Source organism: Ovis aries, chromosome 11 (genome assembly GCF_016772045.2).
Source record: "Ovis aries strain OAR_USU_Benz2616 breed Rambouillet chromosome 11, ARS-UI_Ramb_v3.0, whole genome shotgun sequence".
NCBI lineage: Eukaryota > Metazoa > Chordata > Mammalia > Artiodactyla > Bovidae > Ovis > Ovis aries.
The window spans coordinates 48488072-48506324 of NC_056064.1; the positions used below are offsets into that span (position 1 = coordinate 48488072).

The 18253-nt window shown below is 36.9% G+C and overlaps 1 protein-coding gene across 1 annotated transcript in view; it reads right to left on the bottom strand.

Annotated features, from left to right (window-relative positions):
• Positions 1–18253, bottom strand: part of SMURF2 (SMAD specific E3 ubiquitin protein ligase 2) — a 117627-nt gene that overhangs the window by 32811 nt on the left and 66563 nt on the right. The window contains exons 2-6 of the mRNA XM_027974335.2: positions 14160–14198; positions 8312–8420; positions 4486–4619; positions 3533–3598; positions 1831–1915 (exon numbers count right to left, since the gene is read on the bottom strand). Of these exons, the coding sequence (XP_027830136.1) occupies positions 1831–1915; positions 3533–3598; positions 4486–4619; positions 8312–8420; positions 14160–14198 (433 nt within the window). The remainder of the gene's footprint in view (positions 1–1830; positions 1916–3532; positions 3599–4485; positions 4620–8311; positions 8421–14159; positions 14199–18253) is intronic.

The following is an 18253-nucleotide window of genomic DNA, read 5'->3' on the forward strand; positions in this document are numbered from 1 at the left end:
GTTGTTAGGAATGACACGCTCTCATGCCTTTCTTACGGCTGAGCAATATTCTCTTTTGTGTGTGTACACTACATCTCCTTTACCTATGTCTCTGTCAATGGGCACACAGGCTGCTTCCATATCTCATCTGTAATAAATAACGCTACAGTGAACAAGGGGATGCATATACCTGTCTGAATTAGTGTTTTCCTTTTCTTAGGATAGATGCCCAGAAGCGGAATAGCTGGATCATACGGTAATTCCGGTTTTAACTTTCTGGGGAACCTCTATACCATTTTCTGTAATGGCTGTACCAATTTACACTCCCATCTATGCCATACAAGAGTTCCTTTCTCTCCATAACTTCAGCAACATTTGCTATTTATCAAACTAAATTTTTAAAAAGCAAAAATTTTACTTCTTCAACCTTATTAATTAATATAACAAAAAAATTAGCTAAGTGACTACAGTAATGTTAATATTCCACCAAGCCATTAGCAAAAAAAATAGAAAATAATAAGACACTTGCAGGTTTCTCCCCTCTGTGATTACAGTTACAGTACAATGATGTGGAACAAATTCAGAATAACTAGTCTTACACTTTTGTAACCTCTCAATATTGATTAGTTATTTCATCCTAAACTTCTCCCTCAAAAGCACCATAATTTATCTCACATCCATTAAAATTAACAGGTACATCAAGAGTCTAAAATGATCTATAAACAGACTTAAATTATAGCAATTTTTTAACAGTTCACACAAAATGAGTAAACATCATAGCCTGGACTTGAAATTTCATGTGAAAATAACTTAAATCAAAATTTAAATAAATTATACATTTAAAATGGATACAATTTATTATACATGTAAACTATACTTCATGGAAGTTAAAAATACTTTGAAAATTAAAAACAAAACGGTAAGATTTCAGAACTAGTATCAAACAAAAATAGAGAACAATGACAAAAGCATAAACTTCAGAATCAAAAGACTTAAATCTGTGTTCCAGTTCTGCCATTTTTATGTGGCCTTTGGCAAAATACGTATCTTCTCTGAGTCTCAGTTTCTTAAGCCTGTAAAACGCATGAGGGTGGTACCAGTAGTAACGGTAGTAGTAATAGTAGCCAATTATTTATTTATTTACTAAATCGTAGCTATTTATTTATTTATTAAGCACTTGCTATATGTAAGACATTGTGCTGAGCGCTCTACATGAATGATTTCATTTCATCCTCCCAAGTATTTAAGGCATGTACACTACCATCATTATCTGCAATATAAACCAAAGTTTACAAAAGCCAAATGAATGGATTGAACTTATAAAGCTAGCAAACAGAATGGTAAGGATCGAAACCCTAATGGTCTAACTCCAGAACCACATGCTATGAGAATGAAATATGTATATCATGTAATGATAAATCATATAAAGTGCTAACACTTGTAGGCTCAATAAATGCTACTATGTTATTGTCATTACTATTACACAAATTCTGTATCCCATCCCTTTAAATAGAGCAATGTCTCAGATTCAGTATGTATATGCCATGTTTTGAATTTAATCAAACAAAAAAGCTTTTGTTTTGAATACGTAATATTCACAAGAGATTTATATCTGTCAAGCAATTTGATTTTTTTCCCAGTCAAAACTCTTAAGTAAAACAAATGTAACATATCTAATTTGTTCATAATTAATTCATATATTATTTTATGAATCTGTTGTAATAAGATTCCTCACTAATTTTCTAAGTGCAAGGAAAACCAGGACTTTGGAACTGATCAGCAAATTTCTAAAGTATAAACACCAATTTATTGCTCATTATTTTAAGGATATTATCAATGAATTTAGCTTACCCATCTGGTAAATCATTATCAAACAAACGACTGCAGTCTACCACTTGTCCTCCTGTGCCTATTCGGTCTCTGGACTGAAGGCTTACTGTTAAACAACAAAAACATCACTAAGAGTCACAGAACTAGAAAGAATTACTGCAATTTACAACACTGCTTTTTAAAAGATATCTGGCTTATTAGCTCATTTTAATGGTTAAGAATGAACTCTAGTTTCTACTAAATTCTGCAATTTCTCTGTGCATGATATTTTTCCCTTTAAGGTTTTCTACCTTTTATCATATTCTTGGAGGAGAGTCCATGAACTCCTTTCCTTCCTATCATAATGGGGCAACACAAGTCCATGCTGCTGCTGCTAAGTCACTTCAGTCATGTCCAACTCTGTGCGACCCTATAAACGGTAGCCCACCAGGTTCCCCTGTCCCTGGGATTCTCCAGGCAAGAACACTGGAGTGGGTTGCCGTTTCCTTCTCCAATGCATGAAAGTGAAATCACTCAGTCATCTCCGACTCTTAGTGACCCCATGAACTGCAGCCCACCAGGCTCCTCCGTCCATGGGAGACTCCAGGCAAGAGCAAAGTCCATGAGTGCACTTGAAATATAACACATGAAAGGCATGCTTGTGTATTTCACATTTTTGAGTTTTTAACTTCCTTTTCAATCTAAGAATGACAGGAATTAGGAATAATGCTGTAGTTTAGATACTTCCTTGATACCCACAATAGGGCTTTTGTTATGATGCTACTCTGGCAACTCCCTAACCATGACCCTAATTCATTGCCTTCTAAATTTAAGTCTTTCAATACTTTCTGTAACTAAAACCTCTCTAACAGGTTCATATAAGGTAATCCTTTTTTTTTTTTTTTTAATATATTTTGGCCGTGCCATACAGCATGTGGGATCCTAGTTTCCCAACCAGGGATTGAACCCATGCCCCTGCACTGGAACCACGGAATCTTAACCACTGGACCGCCAGGGAAGTCCCACATACAATGCAATCATTTATTCTAAATTCTCCTCTATAATCAAATGGTAAGATTTCAATTGCATATTTCTCTTCTAAGAAGCTTCAAAGGAGCCCATCTCAGTGTCTTATACTATTCTAGGTATCTTGATCAATCTTAATCTATCAATTCTTAAGATAAGTTTCAGGAAATTTTATATAACGAGGTCAATTCAAGATAACCCCACTAGTCCAATAAGTGCCTATGAGTAAGGGAGCAATTTTTCTTCCCTTTCTCCCATCAGTGCTATACTGCTACTCCTCATCCTATTTTTTTCAGTTAGTAAAGATTATTTTAAAACCATAAAGTATTAAACTAGCTTTTCTTACTCAAAAACTAGTTTGAGAAGATCTTGATTTATCCCAAAGTTTTACTGTATTTGTATACTTTAAAAAAATTCCTTCCTAAAGGATCAATAGTTCTTCACATTAGGAGCCTATTTTTTACATTATTTATATTTTGTTCCTTTTTTAAAAAATTAAGTTGGCCTGGACTCTGGATCCAGCATTCAAATAATTTTATATGACTTATTTAATTCATGCCAGTACAATGAAGCTACAAAAGCTACAGTTATAGTACTTTGATTTAACAGGTATTTAGAGTTTGCTGTGCTAAGTTAAGTTGCTTAGTCGTGTCAGACTTAGAGTTTAGGTCAGCTTAAATGAAACCCAAATTCATATAATTTTCAGTTCCACACTTACCTACTATCTGTCCTCTAACTGTATCATTGTCATTTGGCCCAAGTTTGCATAGATCCAACCTCTGATCTATTTCAAATCAACAACAAAAGGAAAAAAAGTAAGTTGGTACCAGAGATTCTAACATCTATAGAGTAAGAGTAAATTTCTACAATCCATTGGAAATTGGACCAGTCATTTCAAGAATTTTTAAGGTTTAATGATGAAACAAATGTTTAACTGCACACATAATATTAATATAATGTCTCAACAGAAGTTTTGACAAACTCAGATTTCAAAAACCACAATACATGGCCCCAACGAGCAGTTACTTTTTCTCCAAAAATTTCGAAACACTTTAGTCTAAATCTTAGCTTGCCACTTGATAGTTTGGTTCTTAAGCAACTTATTCCTAAGCTTGATTTTTTTCAGGTGTAATCAGAGTACTTACCACATATTAAGGATTAAATCAGATAGTTATGTAAAACTCTCAGCACAGTACCTGGCACATAAGTGTCCAAAAATATTAGTTGTTGTCATTATTTTTATCTAACCATTTCAAATAACCCCCTGCCCCAACACACAACATAAATATTAATAAGAGGGCAACTATAAACTAACAAAAAGGGTTTGAGTCAGTTCTGGTACTAATCAGTTAGAAGCAACTCACTTCTTCTCTCATGTCTCATCTATAAAAACAGGCATGACACTGGCCTGACCAGTTACAGTAAGGAACAATGTCAACCACTGTATGTTGGTTTTACTTTGGTTACGGCACTCATAACAATTCTTAACATGTTTCACTTCTTTTGAAAAAGTCAACAAAATAAATTTAGACCAGGAATTTTTATCAATGTTTCAAATATACAGGGGAAGTTAGGTTTCAGACCCCTGCCTCCCCCATCAAAATATACATATACATATATATATTTAAATTTGTATATTTAAATTTTTCAGAGCACTCGTTATCTACTCACAACCAGTGTCTTTGAGGCGGTTGATGGCATTGGAAAGAAGACGAACACAACCAAGAAATCCAGCACCTTGTTTTTTATGGATCTTCTTGTGATTCCATACACTGATCGTAACTGAATCAGACTTTCCAATATACCTAAAAAAACCAAAATGACTGCATGAGTAACTTGGTAACTATGAGTAGTTAATATAAAAGTTTTCTTTCCTTTTTGTTGTAGTCCAAAGTCACAAATGTTTAAAATATGGCTAGATAGCACAAAATATGTTTGAATTCAATCTATCCACAGGACTGAATTTTTTTTTAAAAAAAAGCTCAAAAGTAAAGTCTAAAAAGAATTTTTAATATATTCTTCAACACATTTGCCACTTTCAGATTGAGTAACAATTTTTGTTAATAAAGGAAACTATTTTAGTAGCTAGTGTCACAGAACTCTATGGAAGTTTATGATTATTTCTTTCCAAAAATAAAAATCTGAGAAGAACTTTTATCACAGTCACATTTTAAATATATTTCAATGACATGACCTATTACCTCAGCGAATACTCAGTTCATTTTCAAGGGGCATTGTCAAGGCTGACAGACCAAAAATCTGACATACCTGTTATGTTTTAAAATGCTGCAGAACAAAAGCTGATTGTAACGCTTTTCCCCTGCTTCTTTCCTGTATGCAGGCCTTGAGCGAGCAGGACTCTTGCAGATTTCACTTCACTGCCTGCAGACAAGCAGAGCAGGGAAAAGCGTTACTACACTTGTCTGTGCATACACCTGGAAGTGTGGAGAAGCTCTACCACAGCCAATTGTTAACATGGTGTCATCCCATGCGAAAATACTATAAAATAATTATATCAGTAGAACCCTAAATTTCAATGACTCTAAGAGGTCAAATTTTTGGTCCAGCAACCTTGACCTTAAAGTGTCCTTCAGTAAAGCAGTAATATCAGAAAAATTAAAAAAAAAAAAAAACCACCCTATACCACTTAAGTAAGGACTAAATCTTTTAAATGAGTAACATGAAAGGCACACTTGAGGCCTTAGATCCAGCTGTGTTAAAGCATGCCTACCCTCCTTTTAATTATGCAAGCTAATACTTTTACATTTTTTACTTTATACTGGAGTATATTTACAATGTTGTGTTGGTTTCAGATGTACATCAAAGTGAATCAGTTATACATATACTCATTCTTTTTCACATTGTTTTCCCATATAGGTTATTACAATAGGTCCCTGTTGAGTATCTATCTTATATATAGTAGTGTGTATATGTTTCATTATGCAAGCCAACACTTCTCAAAAATGAAGCCAATGTGAATTTCATTTCTGTGGCTTGCAAATGAAAAAGCTAGACTAAAATATCATTCAGTACACATGTATCAATTTTCAAATAAACCTAAACAGAGCTTATTCAGTAACTATGTACCTCCATGATATGTAAAAATTCTAGAATCAGAATCAAGCATTAACCAGATAAATCACCCCAAACCAAACATTAAAAAAAAAACCATCACACTAAAGTCAGTGTCCCAGCTGATACACAGGTATGCTAAAATACCAGTTCCTTGAGGCCTTAAGGCCTACCCCCTCCACTGGCTTAAGCATCCTATTGGGAGGTTGGATATCAAAGCCCAGACAGACCCTGGGAACATATATGGAAAACAGGAAAGCTTCTGTCAGCCTGTATCCTTGAATGACTGTCTTTCTCTGAGACTCCCTGAAACAAGACTATTGTCACCAAGCCCTGAAATATTCTCAAACTGTAAGCCTTATATACTCCAATGGTGATGACGAGGTTGAAACAAAAAAAGGAGTAGCAAAAAGTGTTTAAAAGGAATGGAAAGTTAAATCAAGAACTCAATTTTAAAAAGTAAATAAATAAAAAGGGATGGAAAGACCTCCTGGATCCCTTCCCCAGCCCAGTTCATCCTCAACCATAGCAGCACTCAGAGACACTAGGCACACCTGAGGGAGGAGGTGAAATTCTGTATTAAAAACAGGGTATTCAGAGAAGGGGTTAATCTAGTGAATGGAGAGACCTCCTAGCATCCTTAAGTCTTTCAGATCCAAGAACCCTTTGAGATCAAGAATATAGCCCCCAGGAAGGAGAAGGAATAATTCTGTGCAGAAAATGTCACAGTTACTCCTGACCACCCTACCAAGCAGGCCAGCACTACCCATGGGCAGAGTTTCCAATCAATATTTAAGTGCCTCTCCTTGAATATAAAAAGACAGGAACCCAAATCAAACTAACAGAAAAGAAAAAAAGGAAACTTGAACAGAGAGAGGTTACACAACAGAAAAAAACTACAATTATAAAAATTAAAAACTGGAGAGCAGAAATTACATTAAATAGGAATGCTGGAAAAAACAGCCCAAATATTTTGATGTGGGCTTTAATTTTTTACTAGAAGAAAAAATTTTTATTATAACTTTTTTAATATGGGAGAAAAAAGACAGGACAACTAACTGAAAATCAATTCAGGAGAGGTACCATCCAAATAACAGCAGTTCCAGAAGAGGAAAAAGACAGAAATACAGTGGAGGAGAGGGAATTATCTATAGATCATTAAATAAACAGAAAAGTTTCCCATAACTGAAGAGTCTAAGTATCTAGATTAAAATCACAGTAAATATTGAGCATTGTATTTCAAATATACTGTAGGAGAGTTTGTGAAGTGCTCAATGAGACAGATGGAAAACTAAACAAATGGTGAAGTTAGACAGCTATTAACTTCATAAAATAAAAAGGTGTCCAGAAAGAAAATACAATCTGCACACCACATGGCTCAGTCATGAATATTTTACATGATCATAATAGCATAAACAGAGAACAATATGATTTAAACAAAAAGGTTCAAATAACTATACACAGGAGGGCTGGGAGAAGGGAAGGGGCATCTGGATGCTGTAGGAATGGGGTGAGAGAGATCAGCTGTAAAAGCTACACGGTCTTATATGGTGGAAAAATTTAAAATAATACCTAATACTAAATAAATATATATTTACATTAAACGCTATAAATAAGCACGATACCTAGAAGTAGAAAATTCTACAATGGCCAAAGTTACTGAAAACAGTTACCTTGAGAATTACAATCAGGAATAAGAATTTTCCCATTAAAAGCACTACAGTATCATCTGCCTTTTTAAAAATGGGACACATGCTACTATGATTAAAATAAATTTTAAAAGAAATCATCCGTATAAGAAACAAAGAGAATGCCTATGTGTATAATCCAATGATGATTTCTGATTTTATATTTATAACTGACCTAATCATATGAAACCAATCAATCTTAAAGGAAATCAACCCTGAATACTCAGAAGAACTGATGCTGAAGCTGAAGCTCCAATACTTTGGGCCCCTGATGCAAACGGGCCAACTCACTGGAAAAGACCCTGATGCTGGGAAAGATTGAAGGCAGAAGGAGAGGAGGATGACAGAAGATGAGATGATTGGATAGCATTGCCAATGTAATGGGCATGAACTTGGGCAAACTTCAGGAGATGGTAAGGGACCGGGAAGCCTGGCACGCTGCAGTCCACGGGGTTGCAAAGAGTCGGACATGACTTGGCGACTGAACAAACTGACCTAAAGTGAATTAATGCTTTATGTGACTGAAAGGGGTGGGGGGGCTGCATTTTACTGTGTATACGTTTTGTTCTTCATAGGCTTATTAAGGATTCCACATCTTCACACAAGGTTTTGCATCCCTCTTGACAATCAAATTATACCATGATCAAACTCAGATCATATTCAGTGATTCTTTTCAAAGACTATATCAAATAATATTGAGTCTATGTTTTTATTTCAAATAAACCGTTTAAACCTACAGGTCATAATGCTGATTCCATTTTGGATCGAGTGTATTCTTCACAGTATCTGTAGAATGGCATTGCCCAGATCCATCAACCACCACCTTAGCAAATGGATCAGGAAGCCCTGTAATGGGTGGGGGGAAAAAATGGAGGGTTTAAAGAATATTTTGACAAGATTAATTATATAAAGACTAACATTTGCTACAAAAGACTTATTCCATTCTTTATAAAAAGTTTAACATTAAGCTACAAATGAAAAGTGGTTCATTTTAAAACTAAGATTAAAGCTAATTACCCAGGGATCGAACCCAGGTCTCCAGCATTGTGGGCAGACACTTTAACCTCTGAGCCACTATGGGAGGGGCTAATTCTACATTAAGTATCAAAATCTACATTTTTTTTCTTTCTCCTGTCTTGAACACTCTCAAACTACCAAAGTCTAGAGATTATTTTACAATATAGAAGTCTTCATTCATCTTTACCAGCCCTTTAACCCCTGAGGGGTGAATGCTTAAAACATACCTGGCTCTCTCAGAGCTTTCCCAAGGTCCCCCTTAGCGAAGTTAAAGAAAGAGCTTACTGCAGTTTTCACACAGGAACACAGGCCACCAAGAAATCAAATTAGCCATAAAGTTTTTTTACTGAATAACTCCCATGAGTGATGAGAAACTGAAACAAAAAGCTTAACACCCTGCCTTAAGAGAGCTTCCCATCTAACTGAGCATGCTAAAGCACCGCACACTGTAAACAAAACAGAAACCCAAAGAATAAGCAAGCTTTTGACCGTACTGATGATAAAGAAAACACTTACAATACCATGTCAGGCACTATTCTAAATGCTGTATGTATATTAAACCTCTTAATCTCCAAAATCATTCTATGGAGTGAATAATACTACTATCTTTATTTTACTGATGAGGAAACTGAGGCACAAAGGGGTTAATTAACTAGTCTAAGGTCACACAGTAGTAGGTGGTGAGCCAGGGTCTGAAGTGTAGACTCTTAAACCCAGGCACACAGAGTCTGGTTCTTAACTTTATTCTCTTAATCGTTTACACTGTATCATACCTCTCAATTGCTACCTGGTTTAACAGTGAGTACAAGAGCTCAGAAAAGCAGAACAATCTGAGTCTGAACAGTAGAGAAAGGCTCCCCACCCTACTCCCCTTTTTGAGGGGATGGGATTCCTCTGGGGTTTAAAGAACAAACAGAAGGAGCACCAAGGAGGGTATAACAATACTTGAAAGGCTTTGAGCAATCTAATAAAAGCCTTTGTGCTGAAGTGTGAGAAGTAAACACTGTTGGAGAGATTAGACTGATTAGTAAGAAAGGCTTAAAAGTCAGAAAATAAAGGCTTGGAATGACTTAAGTAAAAAACGGGGAGCCGTTTTAGACTTTTGACCATTGCTGTAAAAATACTGTCGCATCTGTCTACTAGTGGTATCCAGAGAAGGAAAGATTAAAGGTACAGAGCAGCTGTTCTAACTTTCACACAGTAGGATGAGCAGAATTTTAACATTCAGGGGAAGAAGGTGGCACTAAACAAAATGTTAGAGACCAAAACAACAATTCAGGAGTTAGACATGTTGGGATAGCGTAGATTTCCCAGAGACAGCTGAAAATACTAAAATGAAATACTGGTAAGTGTTGGTAATTGCACAAACTGTTACCTTGATAACTATGCTAATTTTTTAAGTCAAGATACTAATCTGCCAACATTCAAGGCCAGACAGAAATCATCTAGCCAGTTCCTCAATTCTATAATTCTGTGATCTAGCAACTTCAAATAAGAGAAGACTAATATTTAGCAGCATTAAGTACTCAAGAAAAACCTTGGCAAGTGAGGGTATCAATCTATTTAACTATATATTTCTTGCAGTTTAGCACTATTCATATTAGTATTTCAATACAACCTAACCATTTGTAAATGTGTCTAATGGAAGAATACTTTCCCCTCTACTTGCAATAATATTAATTTTTATAATCCATTTTATCTGGTTTTTTTGATTCTACTATCTAAACAAATAAACATGTAAGAATGTCTCTAAGTAAAAACAAAATTTTAAAAATCACATTTCTAGCTTTCCCTTTAGATGGCGCTTAACCAGTTAAAGAATCAAGACTGAGAAAAACCACCTTTCCACACATAAGTCAGTAGTTGTGGCTTCTAGATCCTTATTTAAGTACAAAAGCCTGAATCTCATCTTCCTATGTTCCCTTCTGTTACATAACACAAAACACAAGCTCTTTTTCCTAACAAAAAAATACCTGGGTTTCAACTTACCTGATTATATTATCCTACAAGAATTTAACCTGAGAGTAAGTTCCCCTAATGCAGTCAGAAGATAAAGCTTTCACAAGTTAGTGAGACCTCTAGTGGTAAACATAAAGTGGCTATTTTCTATATTTTTAAAAAATTTCTCAATTCTCCCCATCATTTGAGTCATATAAAATAGCTAAAACTCAGGAACTTCCTCGGAGAAGGCAATGGCACCCCACTCCAGTACTTTTGCCTGGAAAATCTCTACGGGGTCGCACAGAGTTGGACACGACTGAAGTGACTTAGCAGTAGAAGCAGCAGGAACTTCCTCACTACAGGTAATGCACTTAATGAGCTTCAAATAATGAGACAAAAATTTCCACTTAAAAGTGAGCTACTTAGCAGATAAAATAAAGCTTTGTTTTTGATTGGGGTGGGGGAGGAAAAAACATTCAGCCAGACATGCTGGAGCTCAATGGCTTCAATTTGGCTCTACATTGCACCTTAACAAGAGAAGGCGATGGCACCCCACTCCAGTACTCATGCCTGGAAAATCCCATGGGTGGAGGAGCCTGGTAGGCTGCAGTCCATGGGGTCGTGAAGAGTCGGACATGACTGAGCCACTTCCCTTTCACTTTTCACTTTCATGCATTGCAGAAGAAATGGCAACCCACTCCAGTGTTCTTGCCTGGAGAATCCCAGGGACGGGGGAGCCTGGTGGGCTGCCGTCTATGGGGTCACACAGAGTCGGACACCACTGAAGTGACTTAGCAGCAGCAGCAGCACATTAACAAAGTATCTTACACGCAAAGATTTATTTAAATGTTACATAAAAGACAAAAAGAACTTGACACTAATACAAACATTTTTTTAAAAAACAAAATGAATATATTCTTTTTTGTAGCTGAGTAATATTCCATCCTCCTGGAGAAAGGAATGGCTGAGTGAGTATGAAAGTCGCTCAGTCGTGTCCAACTCTTTCCGACCCCATGGACTGTATAGTTCATGGAATTCTCCAGGCCAGAATACTAGAGTGGGTAGCCTTTCCCTTTTCCAGGGGATCTTCCCAACCAGGGCTCTCACATTGCAGGCAGATTCTTTACCAGCTGAGCCACAGGGGAAGCCCTAACCCACTCCAGTATTCTTGCCTAGAGAATTCCACGGACAAAGGACAGGTGTGTCCATGGGGTCACAAAGAGTCAGACATGACTGAGTGACTTTAATATTCCATTGTATATAAGTAGAGGCCAAAACAATATTAAAGCAATTATCCTCCAATAAAAAAAGAGGAAAAAAGACAGTAACAACAGATACTATTAAAGAAACACAACGGATAAATGGATAGATATGTGATGAAGTTAATGACAGAATGTAGATGATGTATATTCATTGTATAATTCTTTACATGTTCCTATGTGTTTGAAATTTTCTTCTGCCAAAATCTGGGGGGAAGCTTGAAAACAGTTCCAAAAGATAAGTTAGCAAAACTTTTCTCAGAAAAGGTAGATTATCTCAAAGCAAAGGTAGTATTATCTCAAATATACAAATTACTCTACAAAAGACAACACACAGCAGTGCCATTTTTCCTATAGTTAAATATATATAATATCGGCCTACAGTCATGCTTCATATTAAAATTTATATTTTTCATTCAACATGACTAAAATTGATCTACAAGCAAAAAGAACTATATTGCAGTATTAATGATAACAGCATTCTGATCAATATAAACACACTCTCACTCTAATTGAGAGATTTAGGAACTCTTATTCAATGCTTTCTTTGAAATTGATATGGGCAACCCTCAACATATAAACACATCAAAAATAAATGTATCTGTCACAGAGGGGGGACTGTGCCAGTGTGAACCTGGGGTGCTCATCGTCAGCTGAGTCTCCTCTGAAGGCCTCACAAATGGGTTTCCTGTTTTCCCCACCAGGCCATCAAGTGTTTTTTCCATCCTGGGTTTCAAAGATAATCACAGTTTCCTCTAGTTTTCTTATCCCTGAAGTGTCCTCACAACTCAAGGATTTTTATCCATTTTTACTGCTTACACCAATAAAAAGGGGAAAGATTTCCTTCTTTTTTTCACATACAACTTATGGACAGATAAAGATCATGTAATTGATAATAACAGGCTTCTCAGGGGCTTACAAAGACTTAGAGTAAGATTCCTCTAGATTTCCTAGGAAGACTGAGACAAAGATATCTGATGCTTTATTGGAGAAGGTGTGTCTTGGGACTCCAGAGGAAGGAAAAGAATTTGGGAAGGAAGGCAAGGAGACAAAACAGAAGATGTTGTCTTTAAAACGAGAACAGTTGTCCTGGAAGTGGGGGTGGGTAGACGATGCCTTACTTCACTCCCTCTTCTCCTTGTCACCTGCCTATCCAATTCTACTGGCCACTCTGAAGTCCACTAGGATAATCCTACCTTGGATCAACCTAAAGGAAGGTCAAAGGAGTATACGTTAGTTTAGCTTATCAGCAACAGGGACCAGGCGGATAGTTCAGGAGCCACTGTGAAGGTAACACTAACTGGGGGCAGCAAGGAGAGAGAGTCACTGGCTCTCGTCCTGTGACATGCTGTAGGGTAAAAAGAATATAGTACATAAACTGGAAACTACTTAACTGTGTCCCCAATTATCCTGTTTAACTGTTTACCATATAAGCATACCATAGTTTACATAGTTAATGTTATTTTATAAACTTTAAGGTGCTCTTCTAGGAAGACTGAATTAAAAATTTAAGTAGAATGAATTAATATGACTTAAAATAGACCAAGAGCTTATTACTTCTTTTAATCAAACCTTGAAAATTAACTAAGTCATATTAATTAGCATATAGCCAGTTTTTGATGGCTGGTAGGACCTGAACTTTAAAAATCTAATGAACTTCTCTATTTCTAACTTCAAATATTTTGTCTATCAAATTTAGCTGGCTTAGACTTTTTTTTTTTTTTTACAAAAAAATTATATCATTTTTACTCGAAAATTTAAAGCCAATTGGAAGTCTAATATTATAGGGTAAAGATCTTAAATATGTGTGAGGGGTACTTCCCAATCCTCCCTCACAAAACTTAATCCTAAATAAAGCCACAAAAAAATATCACAACTGATTGGCAAAGAGACTGCAAATATAGTAACTAAATGTCTCTTTTGGAGTCTGAGACATTACAAGCTTCTATGATCAAATGAGGCAGATTTCTTTCCTACACTCTGGAAATTCCAAGCAGGCTGAATGACTTCACTGCCTTCCAATAACTCCTGAATGCATGGGTAAACTTTCTACAAAATGTTAGGGGGAAAGTGTCTAACAAATAATCTCAAATCTCTTCTATAAATCTAGTAGTATGCACACCTTCAGTATACATTACACACACATACATTTCACACAAACATGCTAGGGTCCTCAGTGAATAAAGGGAAAGGGGCTAAGGAGCACAAAATCCTCTTTAAGAAATGTGATGCCAAAAAGCTCAATCAAAGAATTCATAAAACAATAAGTATATTTCTGAATAGAAAAATCCCTAAACCAGACAATTCTGAAAATGCTTTGCAAAAAAATCTACATACAATATACAAGATTTAAAGTTAATTTACTTACGGAAAAAATCCTTTTTCACCAAGTTTTTTGCACAGAGTACTGCAAAAACAAAAAAACAAAAAATACATGGGAAGAATTAAAATGGTGAAACTGCACCGTCAAACATTTTGAAACACTGTGAAATACTAGCGAATAATAATTAAACACTAATTATAGCAAGGTATGAAATACAATCACAATCTTTGATTAAAGCTTAGCAAAAGACAGCTGAACCAGTGGCTGCAACTTCAGCAATGATCAGCAGCAACAGGTGAGGGCAACAAAGTTCATAAATCCGGTATTCTAACAAAGAACCAATTCCTATCTCCCATCAAGATCTAGTCTCAGAGTAGCTTGATAGCAAGGGAAAAACACAGTTCTAAGGAGGAAATACATACACTGGGATTAATATACATATATTTTAAAGGTAAAATAATTTTATATTGAAGAGGATCATAAGTAAAATAAAGCTTAAATGATATAGATCACATTAAAAAAAAAAAAACATTGTTATTTCTCTCCATCTCAACTTCACAGAAACACTGGCTATAAGACAAGAAAGATCGACTGTGTCTTCCGAAAACTAAAAGTTACTATATCAAGACAGATATCCCAGATCCACATTCTCTGGATTACCCTGCATTACATGATTACTTAATGGTGATGGCTGCACAGCCTTGTGAATAGATCAATTCTAAAATCACTGGACTGCACATGCTTTAGAGGGATGAATTTTACAGTACGTGAATTACATGTCAATTTAAAAGCCTCTGCTTATGCAGTCACTGAACTTCTGTAATTCAAACTTGTTACAAGTGAAGGTAAACCACCAATGTCCATACATTTATATTTTAATTTATAAAATATCTATGAAAGTAATGTGTGACTAATTTCTACCCACTTCTTCTAATAGTTTAAATGGTCTGTTCAATTAGTTGCACTTATTGGAAGTTTAGTGTGTAACAATTCACCTAACAAACCTTGGGAACAAGTCTAAATAAATAAATCACTGTTAAAAGTTCAAATAAAAATAATCTGGAAGACAGATGCCACTGATAAATGAATAAAATTATTAAGTAAGCACAAGAAACGGATTTACAATAGTCACAGTCTCTTAGGCCCTGTGTTAGAAACAGTTTAAGAACATAAAAACTCAATCATGAAAACCAAGGCCATATTTCAGAATAGCAAATCAGAAAGCTGATTGAGGAGAACGCCTCCCAAGGGACTTCCCTGGGGTCCAATAATGAAGACTCTGCGCTTCCACTACAGGGGCTGTGCATTCAAGCCCTGGTTGGGGAACCAAGATCCACCATGCCTTGTGGCATGGTCAAAAAAAAAAAGGCCTTTTTAAAACAAGAAAACCAAGAACAGAGGTGCTGTTGTCATAGAGAACTTGGATCTGATCTGATAAAGCATTAAAAAAAAAAAACTCCCTCAACTTTTGTTATCATCACATAAACTGAACAGAATACTCAGGATCTATACATATACAACACACATTGTTTAGTCGCTAAGTCGTGTCCAGCTCTTTTGCGATACCATGAACTGTAGCCTGCTAGGCTCCTCTATCCGTGGGATTTCCCAGATTAGAATACTGGAATGGGTGGCCATTTCCTTTTCCAGGGGCTCTTCCCTACCCAGGGACTGAACGCGTCTCCTGCACTGGCAGGCAGATTCTCTACCAGAGCCACAAGGGAAGCCCATGCAACACATATATGAATCCAAGTCATAACCTGCAGTACTGACAAGGTATTAGTAATGTTTAAACCACCACTCTATGATCCAAAACATAAACAACTGCACATCCTACTTCAGAGAAAAGACTACGTGGGAAGTTCTCCAACTTCCTGTCACTAAGCCTACACACACACTGCTTTAACACTCATTCTTCTCTTCCTCCCACTTACCATGTTCACTCCTCTAAGGGCATCCTTCCGACTGTGCTATGGATTTCACACCCCACCCATCATTTTCTCAAGACTTGTCCCCCCATTTCCTCTAGTGATGGCCTCATCAGTACTTACACATCCTCCAGTCGTGCCCATGCCCCTCCACTCCAGCCACCATCTTACCTCTTTTCCTCCGTAACTGAACTCCTTTAAAACACCGTGTACACTTGTGACTCCACTTCTTTACTACCCACTAATGCCTCAATTAACTGCAGTTTGGCTTCTCCTCTCACCATTGCCTCTACACTGCTTCTCCAGAGCACTGGGGACCTAATTACTAAATCCATCCAATGGACGCTTTTCATTCTTTATTGCACTTGCCCCTGGGGGGCATTTGCCACTACTGACTACTCCCTCTTCTGGAACCCCTCTCTATTTTTGGTTTCTGCTTAACACCAAACATAATATTTAAATCAAGTGTAATTTTTTAAAATTAAGTTATTTTTAATTGGAGGATAATTGCCTTACAATATTGTGGTGGCTTCTGCCATATATCAACATGAATCAGCCATAGGTGTACGTATGTCCCCTCCCTCTTGGATCTCCCCCCAGCCTCCCAGCCCATCCCACCCCTCTCGGTTGTCACAGAGCGGTGGGTCTGAGCTCCCTGCGTCATACAGCGAGTTTCCACTGGCTGTCTATTTCACACATGGTGGTGTGTATGTTTCTGTGCTCCTCTCTCAATTCATCCCTCCCTCTCCTTCCCCGCCTCTGTCCATAACTCTGTCCTCCATGTCTGCGTCTCACTGCTGCCCTGCAGATAGGTTCCTCAGTACCAGCTTTCTAGATTCCATTTATATGCATTAACATACAATATCTATCTTTCTGACTTACTTCACTCTGTATAATAGGCTCTAGGTTCATCCACCTCATTAGAACTGAGTCAAATGCATTCCTTTTTATGGCTGAGTAATACTCCATTGCGTATATGTATCACAAACAATCCAAGTATAAAATTTATTCTAAGTCTTCTTTGCCAGATCTCTTTCCTTTGCTCCATCCATGAAAGTTGAGGTTCTTCAGAGATGTCCTTCCTCAGGTCCTCTTTTACTCTATAACCTAAGGAGCACAGACGTCCATCCTATAAACCTTGGAATTATATGTAAACTGTTACAAGCTCAACAAAGTATTAGCAAACTGAATCCAACAACACATAAAAAAGATCACACACCACGATCAAGCTGGATTCATCCCACAGTCACAAGGATCGTTCAACATATGAAAAGTCAACCGATGTGATACACATCAATGAAAGACCCAAAAAAAGCCACATTATCATCTCAATGGGTGCAAAAAAAAAATTGATAAAATTTAGTATCCATTTATGGTAAAAACTACAGAGAAAACATATCTCAACATAATAAAAGCTATTTATGACAAACCCACAGCCAACATAACACCCAACACTGAGAAGCAGAAAGACCTCCTGCTAAAATCCAGAACAAGACAAGGATGTCCACTCTCCCCACTTCTATTCAACCAGCATTGATGCAGATGACATGATACTACTATACATAAAAAACCCTAGAGACACACATAAAAACCACTAGTACTGATAAATTCAGCAAGGTATCAGAGTACAAGATTATTCATGCAGAAACCTGTCACATTTCTTTAAACTAACAGTGAAATATGAGAAAGGGCAAGGGGGAAAAAAATCTTTTCTGAAATTGCATCTAAAAAAAAAAAACACCATAGGAATAAACCTCACCAAGGAGGTGAAAGACTAATATGTTGAGCACTATAAAATATTCATAATGGAAACTGAAGATTATTCAAAGAAATGGAAAGGGGCTTCCCCGGTGGTTCAGTGGTTAAGAATCCACCTTGCAATGCAGGGACACTGGTTCAACCCCTGGTCCCAGAAGATCCCACATGCTGTGGAGCAGCTAAGGCTGTGCACCACAGCTACCAAGCCATGCTCTAGAGCCCATAAGCTGCAGCCACGGAAGCTCTAGAGCCGGCACTCTGCGACGAGAAGCCAGTGCAATGGGAAGCCTGAGCACTGCACCTAAAAAGTAACCCCCACCTGCTCCAACTAGAGAGCAGCCCCCGCTCGCTCCAACTAGATGAAGTCCACATGTAGCAACAAAGACTCAGCACAGACAAAAATAAAAATAAAGAGATGGAAAGATACCCCATGCTCTTGGATTCGAAGAACAC